Raw genomic sequence first — 14,579 nt, 5'->3', positions numbered from 1 at the left:
TCTGACTGTTGATATATGATTTGCTGAATTTAGGTGTTCAGACTAAGACTAAATATGACTACGACCAAAAGATAATGGAAAAAAAAGTTTTTAAGACAGGATTTTTTTTTAAATAGACATTTTCTAACTTTGATCTCTAACGTTTGATAAAGAGTACATTTATATCCATGTTTAAGCCAGAAGGATTTGACATTTAAATATAACTTCCTTACAACTTTAAACAAATAACTACAATCGGAAAAAATATTTAAAAAAAAATAAAAATCTTTTTTTTTTTTTATGAAATGAAATTTTGAAAAAAATGACATTTTTATAGCGAAAATAAAATCTAGGAAAAATTTCTAATAAACATTGTCGTCATATTTCTTTTTTTTCCCCCATGTGGTCTGTGTTTTAAATAATGACCTGCAGACGATCCAGACTGGTTTCCAGCCTGTCCATCTTCTCCTCCAGATCTTCTCCGGCAGACACGTTCACCTCCTCCAAAAGCCCCTCCTTCTGAAGGATGTCCCTCCCCCGCTGCTCCAGCTGTGCCCTGGCGTGGGGAAAATCCTGCAGTGCCTCCATCAGGTCTTGCTTGGAAAGGCAGAACAGGTCAGAGTAGCCCAGGCTCCTTATGTTAGCGGTGCGTCTGTTCCCCATCTTGCTCCCGCTGATGTTCAGGATGCTGATTTCTCCAAAGCAGCTGCCTGAGGTCAGGACAGCGAACTGGGTGACTCCATCATCCCCCACCACTGCCAGGTGGCCCTCTTTAATGATGTACATCTCCTTACCCACATCCCCCTGGGTAAAGGCAGAGAACATGTAGCATAGAAAGACTTTTATAATTTGTCAGCTGATCATGCTTGGTGCAAAAATCCTTTGTTAGGTTTGAAAAGGACAAAAAAAAAACACTATCAAGACAAACGCTTGGTGTATATTGCTTTGCTTTAGCATAAAAGCCTGGAAAGATCGTTGTCCAGCTCTAAACTGTCAGGGTTCTTCTGTCTGCTTGGGTTTATTTTTAGTTTATTTTTATTCTGTGTCTATATAGTTTATTTCTAGCAGTGCTGAGTTCCTTAGTTACCCTCTGCTGGCCCCTTGTGCTTGTTTCCTTTCCCCTTGGCTTCCTTCTAGTTGGTCTATCCCACACCTGCTCCCAATCTGCTGATTAGCCTGTCTTGGTTCAGTCTACCAATATATGCACCACCTCTGCAGTCACTCAGAGCTGGTTTATTGTTAATTTCCTTCCTCATATCTGGCTCCCCACGTGAGTCTTCCCTGAAGTTTCTTATTTTTGGTTCTCAGTATTTTTGTATGTTGGATTTCAGCCTCAGTGTTCTCTCTAATTCTACAAGACTCCCCTCTGCCTCCTGATCTCTGCATGTGGGACCTCAAAAATTGAGATGTAATTAAACTGATTTCAGATAATAAAGTAAAAAATATTGGTGTTATTTTTCATCAGGACCTGTCATTTAAGTCCCATATCAAAGAGGTTTCTAGAATTTCCTTTTTTCATCTGCAGGATATTTTGCAAAAATTCTATTCAAAATCAGGAAGTCCACAAACTGTAGTTAAAAGCCTTCAGCTGATCCAAAATGCTGCAGCCAGAGTTCTGATGAAAATGAAAAAGAGATCATATCTCTCCTATCCTGGCTTCTCTTCATTTGTTTCCTTTTAGATCCAGAATAGAATTTAAAATCCTCCTTCCTACATGTAAAGCCTTAAATGGCCAAGCTCCATCTGATATCAGAGATCTGATTGTTCCTTATGTTCCTAACAGAGCACTTTGCTCTCAATCTGCAGGTTTACTAGTGGTTCCTAGAATTTCTAAAAGTAGAATGGGAGGCAGATCTTTTAGGCTACGTTCACACTGCAGGCCTTGATGCTCAATTCCATATTTTTTTTTTTTTGTGAAATACGATTTTTTTTTTTCTTTGCCGTTCACATTTCCAAATATTTGCAACTAATATGCGATCTCCTATGTGAACTGCATTCATACAGCTTAAGTGTCCCACATGCGCAGTAGAGGACGCAATGACATCACAGGCCAGCGTGATTCGTGTTTACGGAAGTAAACATGGATGGTAGTGTTGGAGCTCATCTAGCGATCTTTCCAAACCTTAAAACCTCAATCTTTTCAAGATGGTTAAAAATGAGCTGATGGCTACATCAACACAAACACACAAAGAGGAAGATATTGTTTTACATTGGCTATGCCACTGGAAGAATGGCTACGCTTTGATTGACAATATAACAAATTAAAAAAGGCAGCTGATTTTTAATGGTTTTATTTATGATCAGAAAAAAGTATTTTGCACTATTTTGAATGAAATTTAATCAAATTCTAAATTACAGCCCTATTTAATGAAACATTATCTTTTACTGTAACTTTGTTTGCATCCAACATAATGCTTGAATTCGAAAACAGCAACATTGTGGGATATAATTGGAAGAAGATGAGGGGTGATTATGTATGTTAAAAATTGGACTGCACTCAACTTAGAGGTCGAAATATAAAATGTTTCTGTTAAAATTTCTCTCTCTTCAGTAATGAATTTTACACTCATCTGTTTATTTTCCCCTCTGCCCTTCAGCAAAAACACATTTCGATAAGCAATTAAAGACACTACTTAGGTGCCATACTATAAATAATAAACCCATTAAAATAATTGTAATGGGGGATTTTATTGTAAACTAGGACATGAAAGACCTTAACGATTGAATTGATACTCTAAATTGTTCTCCATATTGAGCAATCTACAAGAATAACAAGACAGTCAAAAACTGAAACAGACTCAGTATTCATTAATAAGCCAGAACAGATTATTAAATTCTATAACCTTCTGTTTGGTCTGTCAGATCATAATTTTGTAATATTTTCCCGAAAAAAAACAAACTCTTCTCTTGGGTCAAGAATGACTTGTTTAATTATCAGAATGCAGTTCTCTATGAAACGTCAAAAGTATCATAAGCCTTAATATCAATCTGCGATGACTTTTTCCAAGCACTAAGCTCACTTAGCTGATTGCAGAAACATTTATTTGGTGTTAGGCGCTTTTTTTGAAATAGGGATAGGTTCTGTGAAGTCTCATCTCTGTCATCATGCTTGCCTCAGCAGTCTGCTGTGTACTAATCCTAACTTCAGAGGACCTATCCTTAAACCTACTTTTAAAGTAATCCGTCAAATAATCTCTTAAAATGTTGCTTTTCATTCTTACCAACTACATGGAGAAGAAACAATTAAAAACAGACAAATGATAACCTGAAAAAGGATAAGTTATGATATAGGCCTATAATCCAACCCGTTCTCCCTCCCTACTTGTCACCTAAAGGTTCACATACTGACGCGACGAGGATATCCCTTTCATCAGTAACTGATGCGCAGGGTTCATGAGACAGGCTGTAGCAGGAACTTACAACATTTTTTCCATCAGCTGTGAAATAAAAACTCACAACTGACTCACTAACCGCTCCCTAACTCTAACCATGACCTTAAAGAAACAGTATTACACATTTTACCATACACTGCTAAAGCTACCAAAGTAACCTTGGTTAAACGTAAATTTTTTTGTTTAAGGTCGCATGATACAATATCCGTTGCTTGTCATTTACCCTGCGCAGCAAATACTGATGAGGGGGGTGTGGTTTAAATATCTCAGATATTGTCACAGGAGATGCAGTCATACACTCCTGCTATAAGTAAACTTTTTTTCAGGAAACCTAAACTCGGGTTAGCACCTATAATTAATAAAAAAGAACCACAAATCTGGAAAAGTAGAACATCTATCTTTAACTATTAATATAGGCAGAAAATTATCAGCTACAAGAGTTTATATATTTAAAGAGTAAAGTTACTCTTAAATCCTTTCTTTGAACAAAATATTAATCAAAGTTTGATTTCTGGATTGCATTTTTTTTTATAGATTTTCAATTTTTTTTTTTATTTCTTTGCCTCAACGAGATGAGAATAATTTATTCCATACGTAAATAAGACCCTGCTGTTATACAATATTTGTATTGTTTTAGTGAATAAGTTTCTGTTCTGCTGTTTATGTGGTGAACATGTTGATGACCAGAAGTAAGTCTAACGATACCAACCAGCAGTAACCAACAGTTTTCATGTGTCTTGCCTCTTCTTTAAACCATTGTAATTTAACCGCTAGATGTCTTTAATTCTTTCAAGACCAACAAATAAATCATATCTGAAGCACCATCAAAAGAAACAAACCTTCCTGCAGATGTAGTCACCAGGGCTGAAAACCTGGGGGCGAAGTTTTAACACCAACTCCACGAGGAGACCTGCCTCACAGTCCTGGAATATACGCACCTAGATCCACGCACATTCACAGAAAGTCAAGTGCACAAGACATGAACACAGGTTTAAACCACAAGAACGATCAGCTATTAGAGCAGAATAGATATGCTGCTACTAATACCCCATTTACACTACCCTTGAAAAACCGTGCTGAGACCAGTCAGAGCTCAGTAACTGAGATAACTTATCGTGTGTAAATGGAAAGCAAACTCAACTGAACCGAGTTAGACACAACCGGACTGCACTAACTACAGACCAGCTCCAGAGGTGGGCTCGGCTCGGTTTTTCCCTGGCTCGGTTCTCTGATAACAAGAGCGCATGAGCAGAACGCGTCCGTCTGGCTCTGTCTGGCTGCACATCCCGATTCACACTCCATTCCAGTAGTTGGCGGTAATGCCCCTCCGGAAGTTGCTAGCCAACCAACACAAAACAGAAGAAGAAGAACAACTAAGTTAAGCTGACTTTCTAAAGTAAATCCACGAAAGGTTGCCGTCTTCGCCTGACCCTCCGCAAACACCGGCTTACAGCAATAATTATCAAGCATAACATTCTGAATGTGACGGGCGCCGCCATTTTGATTTGCTTGATTCTCTCCTTCTTCGTCTTCTTCTTCTTGTGTTTTATGGCGGTTGGCAAACAACTTTTGGTGCATTACCGCCACCAACTGCTTGATTTCCTCCTTCAATACTGGCAGTAATACCGCAGAACCTTACTAGGAGGCGAGGAGTCAAGGAACTGAGATAGCGTGATGTGTAAAAAGTCGTCAGAACCAAGCTCGGCCTGGTTAACTGATCCGAGATCGGACCGGTCTCGACATGGATCGGTTTTTCAAGGGTAGTGTAAATTGGGTACATATATCCAAAACATTAAAAAGCTAAAATATCCGTGGAGGTTCTGGGTGTTTTACCTTCTTCAGTGTGTCTAGATGAACGTTAATAGCAATTTCTGCCCGCAGTTTATTGGGCAAGCTCCTCAGGACTTCTTGTTCGTCTATCGTCTTCTGATTAGTCCAGAGATAGTCAAACCAGCGAATGACTCGCTGCTCCAGGACCTTGCTGACATGTCTAAAGTGCATATAGTGTTTGAGGGCATCTACGCGGGTTTGAAAGCCTGCTCGAGTTGCATTCATATTGGATATCATGGCTCCAACGTTGCCAACAATAGAGGCAAAAATCAGAACCCCGACCTGGGACAGAAACACCAACAGGCAGGTTTGGAGTAGAGATTCATGCAGTGGAAGTCATGTTTTATGAGTCATAGTCTTACCAGAAAGTCAAATATCAAGAACAGATATTCCTCATCTCTGACAGGAGGAGGAGTCTCGCCAATAGTGGTGAGTGTCAGAGTCGACCAGTACAGGCAGTATATGTAGCTTCTGGTCAGGGAACCAAACTCAGGGTCAGAAGCGTTGGGATAAACCCATGAGTCAGAGCCTAGACCCAGAACTTTGGAGAAACTGTAGTAACCACAGGCGTTCCAGTGGATGATAACCAGGATGTACAGAACTAGCTTGCAGATACGGAACATGTTTGGATAGCTCGTCCGAGTCTCTGTTCGTTCGAAGAACTCGAACAGCCGCGGCAGCCGCAGGAGACGGTTAAATCGCAGAAGAGGGGTGTAGCTCATTCCAGCTATGAGGTACAGGAGGTCCGTAGGGAGGATGGAGCAGATGTCCAGCGTACACTGCAATGTTCGGATGTAGCTTTCTCTCAGACGACGGACGTCTTTTACCAACAATCCTTGATCCAAGAAACCTTCACTCAGCAAGCATAAAAAAAGCAATGCCCAAAATAAGGCATTAGGAAAAAATTGTGTCAATAAAAAAGCTAAACTAAATATGGCTTTCTATTTTGACAAAAAGATTATTGGCTTTATTTATATCAGGATACAAAAGGCTAGCTGGTTCCTGCTATCCAGAGACTTTGAAAGAGAGGTGGGATTTTAGTGCTGGTGTAGGTGCCGGATCTGTTTGGGGGGTCAGATCTGCTCGGGGCCCTTCTTATGACAGCATCATATGGCAACTCCACTTGGACAAAATGTATTGAACCCGTTTCTTAAGAATCTAATCCCCATGATCTTCATCAAAAGTCTGACAAATTGTGGAGGATCTGGAACCCACTGCAATCTTTCTTACAGAAAATGTAATTTTTTTTTTGTATTTTTTTAAATAATTTTCCCTTCTCTTTTTTACATTCAGTATATTATTCATTTGGCTGTCCAACGGTTTCAACTATGGTGAACCATGACTGGGAATGTCTGTTTGTATTTTGTGTGTGTAAGCTGTATGTAGTTTTTTTTTTTTTTTTTTTATGCGGACACTGCAATGCTCCTTGTTGTTTTAGGGTGGGTTGTTTCTGTTAACTTTTGTTAATGTTGACATAAAGTTGTGAAAATCAATAAAAAAAGACAAAGAATCTAATCTATTTTGGAGTTTGAACATAATTACCTTTATTTGCTACTATTTAACAGAAAACAATCATTGTTAGTCTTGAACTTGTGCTGGGTTCTAAGAAAGACTAAGCCCTGCCATTTAACAAGATTACACAAGAAGTCTCAGCTTATTTTTATTCTTTTATTAAGATCTTAGGGCAGGAAGGTCAAATGTAACATATTAAAAAAATGACTTTCGTAGAGATTTTAGACAATGAAAACTGTTATTCTACTTGTAGAAAACAAACGGTTGTTGTTGATACAAATTCAAAAATAGTGTAGCTTAATGTGGCTAACTGACCGAGCTAAAAGAGGCTAACCTGTTAGCTACTGAGCACAGCTAGCTACAGCGCTAATTAGATCTCCCCCTTTATATCATGGTCTAATATTTATTTTGTTCACCAGAAACGGGTTATTTCAGTTTTGTTATTGATCAGTTAAAACTTCATTGGTCGTTAGACACGCTAATGGACGCTGCATGATGTTATTATCATTGTCTGGGCAACCACTATGTTTTACATCATGTAGCAACGTTCAGCCAATCATGTAGTGTAACATTACTGGCATGCACAGGACCCGAGCAGATCTGGTACACACCAGCATTCAGGACACCGGCAGCAGAAATAGCTGATCACTTATATGAGCTTAATGTTCACTTCGTCTGACCTTATTCAACTGTTTTTTCCCCCTCCCTAGCGCATTTACTTGGTTAAAACTTTTTTGAAAGAGTCAAAATCCAATCCATGTAAGCATAGAACCGTTTTGGCAAAATCTAAGTTAATTTAAATTTGCTGTTTTTCTTCTAATGCAATACTTCAAAAGGCACATAACACATCTTTGATTGATGCATGCCTATTGAGTACCTGTATGAAGACGAACAGCTATATCCAGGACGTAGACTCCGTCACAGATGTAGTCCAGCACCAGCCATACCTGAATACTTTTCATCTGAAGCTCGTCAAAACAGGCCCTTCAGTAAAACAGGAAGAAAAAACAATATACAGTATAAATCATTGCAATCAACAAGAAATTACATAGGAATTCTGAAGCTTTTCAGCAAAGGTCCATTTTTCTGAGAGACGGTTGCTAAGGTTTTTTTTCAGTCTGTAAAAAATGTAACCTGGAAACTGAGAGTACGTGAACCTGGCCTATGTGCTCATCTTTGGTTTAGTTTCTCTGGTTCAGCAAACAGCTGCTCAATGTGAGCAAACAGAGTGCACTATTGTACAGTTTCACAAAAGATTCTTAATGGATCTAGAAATGAACAAATGCCAGAGATAGATATTCAGTTGTCAATCAATGGTGAGCCAAGTACACCGGATTATAAGTGGAGAGATGTAGATGAAGTTAGGTTTTCATGGATACATCAAAGTATTGGCTTGCGTTAAGGTATGGAAATGGAGAATGAGTGTTTTTCATCTTGATCTATGTGGACATTTCTCATTTAGATATGAGGTCTCAATTCAGGGAGAAAGGTTTATTGGAATTAATTCGGACAGTAAGACAAACCTCAACACAATTCCTGAGCAGTTCAAATTTTGACCCACAAAGACTTGGTTTCCTTTGTTTTAAAAGAAAGTTTTAAATAACCAGGAGATGTTTTTATTGTCTTGATCCATAAATACTTTTAGGGGGAATCTGGAATATTTTAACCCTTTTTTTTGTTTAGGGAATTGTTTACTCTGTCTCCCACCCTTTATTTTGGTTCCAATAAAAATATTCTGGGTTATGGGTGTTCATGAGCTTAGATGCCTGTTGATGCATATTCCACACATACCAACCAACATGATCATACAGGCCCATGTTCATATACAGGAGGAATTTTGACATTTCTTAAACCACATCATTCACATCTTCTTGTGATTTGAAGTATTAAGATTCAATGACTGTAGAGCGATAACTGTATAGAGATGCATGATGTAACTCAAGTTTAAAGCTCCAGTCTAAAAACTGAATGCACCCACAACTTGCTTCAAGTGGTATCAAGTCATTAAAGTTTATCCTTAATTTATTCAGTTTATAAGTTTTCTGTCATTTGTACTATTTTTCCAAGGCTGCACTTTTAAAAGATGAAATTGTCCAGTGAGCTGTTTCCAAACTAAATTTATTTTAGTTTTACACTTGTGGAAACAAAATGCCAAATAAAATCTGTCTAAAGTCATAAAGTCTAAAATTAATGCATTTAGAATTTAGAGAAGCCTAACAGTCATGTTTTTGGACTGTGGGAAGAAGTCATGCAGAAAGACCCCGGGCCAGGAATCAAACGAGAAACCTTCTTGCTGCAAGGCAGCAGTGCCACCCACTGTTCCACTGAGCAGCCGGTTAAGCAAATCATTTAAGAAAACATTATTTGGCTAAATTATGCATTGTGAATTTGTCCAATTGCTCTGAATTATTAAAAAAGCTAACACATCCCGAATTCTTTAAGATTAACTTTGGTTTTCAAACACAAAATACATGCTAAACCGTGATACCATTGCATCATTTCATTTATTATGGTTTTCAACCATGTTTTTCCTTCTTCGTTGTACATAGTAGCTTAGTTTGGTTGAGTTTCACTTGTTTTTGAAATATGTTTGAAGTGGGGCTGGATGTGTTTGTCAATAATATTTTGAAGGGAAGTTTTGGTGAATTTATACTTTCCCGCTTTCATTTATTGTTCTTACACACAGCCAGTAGGATGTGTGTTCATAGCAAATAAATGACAGTGAATATTATCTGATTAAAATAACATATTAACCACCCCTACTGGGTTGGGCAATAAATAGAGTAAAGATGTAAAACACTGTAGGGCTGGTTATTCTCCTGCAGCAGTGTGTTGCAGTGAGCTTGTCACAGATATTTTTGATTTATGTCCAATATTGAAGCGTGGTCTGCTCTATGTTATTCCATGCCACAATGGAAGATTGACAATCACAACTAGCTGTGGGTCTAGATACAGCTGAGGCGATGGGGAAATGGGGGCAAGTTTGTGTGACAACGGAGGGATATGAGGGCAAAAAAGAGCGGGGATCCAGGTGGAAAAAGGGTCCCAGCGTTCTTTCTCACCTCGCTCTTCTAGCTGGTCCAAATTACGAATCGTTTTCCACAATGGCGGTCATACAAACAAAACAAGCTGGTAAGGTACCAAACAGGAAATAGGCATAGTGTAGATGTAGATTTGACCAATCAGAGGCCTCCTGTCTGTGGTCAGGTACAGTTTTGGAGAGGTGCCGCAGAATGTCTGCAGCACATTCACTGCGACACACACGAAGATGAGCTGGTTGCTGAGTATAAATCAGCCTTAAGCAAATGTTTACCCCTCCTAAGATGGCGGCGATCATTGCTAGGCTATCACTGAAATCGATGACATCACTGTGATGCTATAAATTCTTTAGCAAAAAGGCAGTTGTAATCCAGCTGACAACAACTATGAAGATGTTTGAATCACACAGTCATCTGCATATACTTTAAATTACAGACCTTGTATATACATCAAGAAAAAAACAGTTGTTGTCCACAGGAAAACTGAAAAATTAAGAGTCTTGTATGTGAAGCTCTGTGCAGAAAATTACAAGTGGACACCATGTGACAGAGGTATTTTTTTATTTTTTTTTTATAAAAGGTTAAGCCATCGTTTCAAAGAAAGAGATATAGATTCAACTAAAGTGAAAGATATGGGAGGTGATTTAACTATATTTATTACAATGCATTTTGTTGTAGTGTAGTAAAAAGTTTCCTACCTTACAACTAATAGTGTGAAGTTATAAAAAACTGCCACCCCAATCACTATCAGCCAATTGTAGTAGGCATCATCAGATGGGGATAAAACCACAATTCTCCACTTCCTCTTCCTCCTGAGGGAAAGAGTCAGAATCACAGACTGAATCAAATCAAGGTTAAGACATTTAGAGAAACCTTAAACTGGACCAGCATTGGTCTTTTACGTGCGCCTGGAGCGTCGGATTTCATTCTCTGTCTCAGAACCTGTGTGGCTCTGGCTGAATCTGCTGGGCGGCCCCTGCATGTCCATGTTGGCAGGGCCCCTGAAGCGCTCCAAAAAGGAATCGGGCCGCTCTGTCTCCTCAGCCAGACTCTTATGAGCCCATTCTCTCAGAGTCATCACCATACCCACTATCCTGCAGGCAGCAAGACACAGAATCCAGGAATTTACCTTAAATAGCTTTAGATCAATGTCATTTATCTTCTGGACTGTTGACTGTTGGTAATGAAACAATTACTATTTTAATGCTGCACCTGCTACTTACATCAGAGAATGAGCTGACATGCAAAGATGAATACAAGATCACATTGCATTGCTGAATATTCAAATTATTGACTCTAGCCATACCTGGATAGCGCCCCTCGGCCTCGAAAGGAGCTCTGGGAATTCCTTTCAATGGCTGCCATTCTCTGCAGCTCTGAGGAAGTATCATCACATATCGATTGCCCTCTGTTAATGCAGAGACACAAAAAAAGAAATAACCCTAAAGTACCAATAAATCTAAGACATGCATTTCCCACTGAATGCAGCTTGTTTCTGTTTTAGGATGAAAACTGCAGCTTTAAACTGATTTTTCAAATAATCCTCAAAATGCAGTGAGGAAAAATGTCCCTTCAAATTGTCCTGTGTGCCTATAGAACTGGTTTCAGCTGTTTGGTTCCCTTGGTTAAAGCACAAGTTTAAGGTTGTTTGCTTTACTTTTGCAATTCAGCTCTCAGCCTCTTGGTGTCCTTGGTTGGCCTCAGTTCTAACCTCTTATCCTCCACCTTTTTCTAATTTCTATTTTGCTAAGTATCACGAGTCATTCCTTGCATTATATTATTTACTCCCTAGTTTCTATAGTTTTAGTGCAATGAATGGACTACTGCAGAATTCAGATAGTTTATTTAAAACATCTGACATTGACATGACTAAAAGACATTTCTTCATATCCTGTACAATGAACAATTTAACTCCAGATGCCAAGAACAGGGAAAACATACTGGCTAAAGTTGATAATAGTTTGATTTGCTACTATGAAATTAGACTTTTAGCAATTTGGTTTGAAAAGGAAATCAGCAGAGAGGAAATCATTATTCCAAACCAAATGGGAAGGAAAGTAACTTGAAAAGGCATCAAGGGTCAAAGAGCTTAAGTTTTTTAGAAATACCCTGTTAACTAAGGGGATGTTTTGGGACATAAGAATTTCTAATTCTTGAAAAGGTAAAACGGAAGTACACAGGTCTAAGAATATTGGGTCTAATGCAACAACATTTCTTTCTTGTCGTTAATCTTTCTTACTTTTTCTCCCACCGAGCTTTTACCAACGCAGCACATTAGATTCAACAAACGTTCTTACCTCCAGTAAATGATCATGTCATGATCTTGGTGCTTATGACTGGTCTGGTTACTCATTTCATTCACCTGTCTAGCTCAGCCCAGTTTCTCATTACCGTTCACCTATTCCATCTGCTCCAGGCTGTATTTCACCTGTCTTCTTCCAGTAATCAGTGCCAGATTATTCGAGTCCTTGGTGAGAGTCTTCTAAAGTATCTAAAGTACCTGGCACCTTCCTGGATTACCCTTCGGATTTCTGATCTTCTGGCGCTGACTTCCAAGCATGTTCTCGACATCGGCTTTGGCTTCGCACTCTGGATTATTCTGCTTTACTTCATTTGTTCGGTTCGGATCTCCTGCCTGTTCTACGGCCTCCGGGACATCAGCATCTGGGATTCTCTGAGCGGCTCCTGCTCCGTCTTGTTGGCAGCCAACCGGCTGGGATCTACCTCATCCTCTGGGCACGGACTGAACTTTAAGACCAGGTTAGTGACTCACACGTTCATAATCATCCTCTGTCAGATTGACGTGGTCACTAACCTATGTTCACTTCCTGCAGAGGTTCCTGCCTTAGCACCCTCTTTTTTCACTGCAGATCCATTTTTCTTAAGAAATGTTTTTTGAGATATCAAACTGTCTGCTTCAAAAAGAGGATCTTCTCTTCTGAGCCTTGACAGATCGTGGATGAATGTCTTAAACATGATGCTCTCCACCTTCCAGAAAAAACGTAAATCTGCTTGGAGGTGTTCATTCACAGAAATTGTGTTAAAGATTAAGAATAGACTTTGGAAGATTGAACTGTCCGTCTGTTCTTTGTTCGAGATGTTATTTGAACTTCAGCTTGATCTCACATAGAACTCACTGACTATTTTTTCTTTGGATGAAATTAAAACTAATTAAACCAGAGTCCCTGGGATACCGACATGCCAAGTGCAGGAGAATTTGCAGGAGATAGAATTTATAATTACAGAGTTGCATAATAAATAATGTTGCAGCCAAATAAAACGGAAAATTGCTGCCAAGTTGAACAAAAGTGGTCATCTTGTAAAAAACTAGGTTTGGATACCAGCTGACTGATGGAACAAGACTCCTATGTCAGTCTGGATGTGGGATGTTGTGTGGGGTCTGGAGGGTCTCATAGATTACATGGCATCATGAGGAAAAGTACCCTAATGCTCAGGTACAACAGTGACTTGAAGACATCAGCTTTTAGTATAGGCCATTACAATGCCAGAGGGTAAAAGGTGTGTGCAAGGCAGCCTACTTACCATCTCCATCAAATACTAAGCAAATATATTTAAACATCTTTGTCTATTTGCTTTCTAAAGAAACATCCTTATATCTCCTATGTAAATAGTCTTTGTTTCTAGAATTGCACTGCTCAAGGTGGCTGAGAGTTGGCAGAGCTCTGTTAGTTTCGTTCTGGTATAATCTTTAAAAAACAATTAAAAAAAATTGGTTTATTCTTTTGTCGATCGGGTTGACTTTTTGGGGACGGTTTACTCCTCTGGTGATGGTGGCAGTTCAGTTAGAAGGCTCTTAATGGACTTCATGATGCATTACCGTTGGCATCCAGGTGGTTTCTTACAACCTTGTGCAGCCGATTAACTGAATAATACTTCAACTTCAACCCCAAATCCAAGATGTAAAAGAAGAAGAGTTAAAACGGACAAAACAGACTGCTGAGAAACAGACTGACTCCTCCCAAACTTTTCTTTCTGGACCCCCGTTTGGGTTTCCACAATGTTTTCCAGACCCCCTTCAAGATAGCGAAATAAAATAAACTGCTATCTCCTTTAGATCTCCAAATTGCCATAATGATATGTAACAAAATGACATATTATTGATTTAAAAAAGACAAATTCTTACAAAGGGTCATTTCTACCAGCTCCTCCTTCCCTGGTAACTGAACTGTTTTTTCACTGGTGAAGGAAAACCATTCCCCTCAGACTGATCATTAGATGGGTTTCATTTCAAACCGTGCTAACCCACACGTCGGAAAGGGACTAGGAAAATGAAGATCTTTGGCTGTGGGTCTGTGGAGGTGTGTGTCTACCTGCTAAGCGTGCTTTCAGCACAATCACTCTCCTCCTCTGTCCATGTTTTCACTGATAGCCTGTGAGAATCGTGCAGCGGACCGGTCATGCTGCAGAAAACAGGAGCAGAGAATGGTTCTTTTCATTTACATATGGTCTAAAAACCAAAACCTCAAACATGCAGCAGACAATAAGCAAAGATCCCCGACTTTAGTCAAAACAAAAGCAAAAGAAAGCTGCTGGTGTTATTCAAATAAAAAAAAGGCAATCAGACAATCACAAAACGAAGGTCATTCAGTGCGAGGTCACGCTGCTCCTGGCATCACCACAGAAACCACTTAGCAACAAGCTGATGGGCAGAAAATAAAAGAGATAAAACAGAGAAGTAACTAACCTGATTTATTGTGTGTCACCCAAACGTTGCTTAGTCAGGTCTCCAAATTAACTAGCATGTTCAGTTCAGTTATAATCCACCTTGTTTGGTGTGTTCAGCTTATTTCAAGCCTTTCGTCACAAA

General features: G+C 39.1%; 1 protein-coding gene across 1 annotated transcript in view; it reads right to left on the bottom strand.

Moving 5' to 3' along the window:
• Positions 1-14,579, bottom strand: part of LOC107094164 (cyclic nucleotide-gated cation channel-like) — a 16,149-nt gene extending 1,570 nt beyond the window's left edge. Inside the window, exons 1-10 of the mRNA XM_015389606.1 lie at positions 14,457-14,579; positions 14,083-14,172; positions 11,058-11,159; positions 10,654-10,845; positions 10,450-10,563; positions 7,591-7,697; positions 5,564-6,051; positions 5,205-5,483; positions 4,211-4,309; positions 406-783 (exon numbers count right to left, since the gene is read on the bottom strand). Coding sequence (XP_015245092.1) covers positions 406-783; positions 4,211-4,309; positions 5,205-5,483; positions 5,564-6,051; positions 7,591-7,697; positions 10,450-10,563; positions 10,654-10,845; positions 11,058-11,159; positions 14,083-14,171 — 1,848 coding nt within the window. The 5' untranslated portion in view covers position 14,172; positions 14,457-14,579. The remainder of the gene's footprint in view (positions 1-405; positions 784-4,210; positions 4,310-5,204; positions 5,484-5,563; positions 6,052-7,590; positions 7,698-10,449; positions 10,564-10,653; positions 10,846-11,057; positions 11,160-14,082; positions 14,173-14,456) is intronic.

This window comes from Cyprinodon variegatus, unplaced genomic scaffold, assembly GCF_000732505.1.
Source record: "Cyprinodon variegatus isolate N-32 unplaced genomic scaffold, C_variegatus-1.0 Scaffold467, whole genome shotgun sequence".
Lineage (NCBI taxonomy): Eukaryota > Metazoa > Chordata > Actinopteri > Cyprinodontiformes > Cyprinodontidae > Cyprinodon > Cyprinodon variegatus.
Note: the sequence above shows the minus strand (reverse complement) of the source record. Positions and strands in the feature narration are given on the sequence as shown.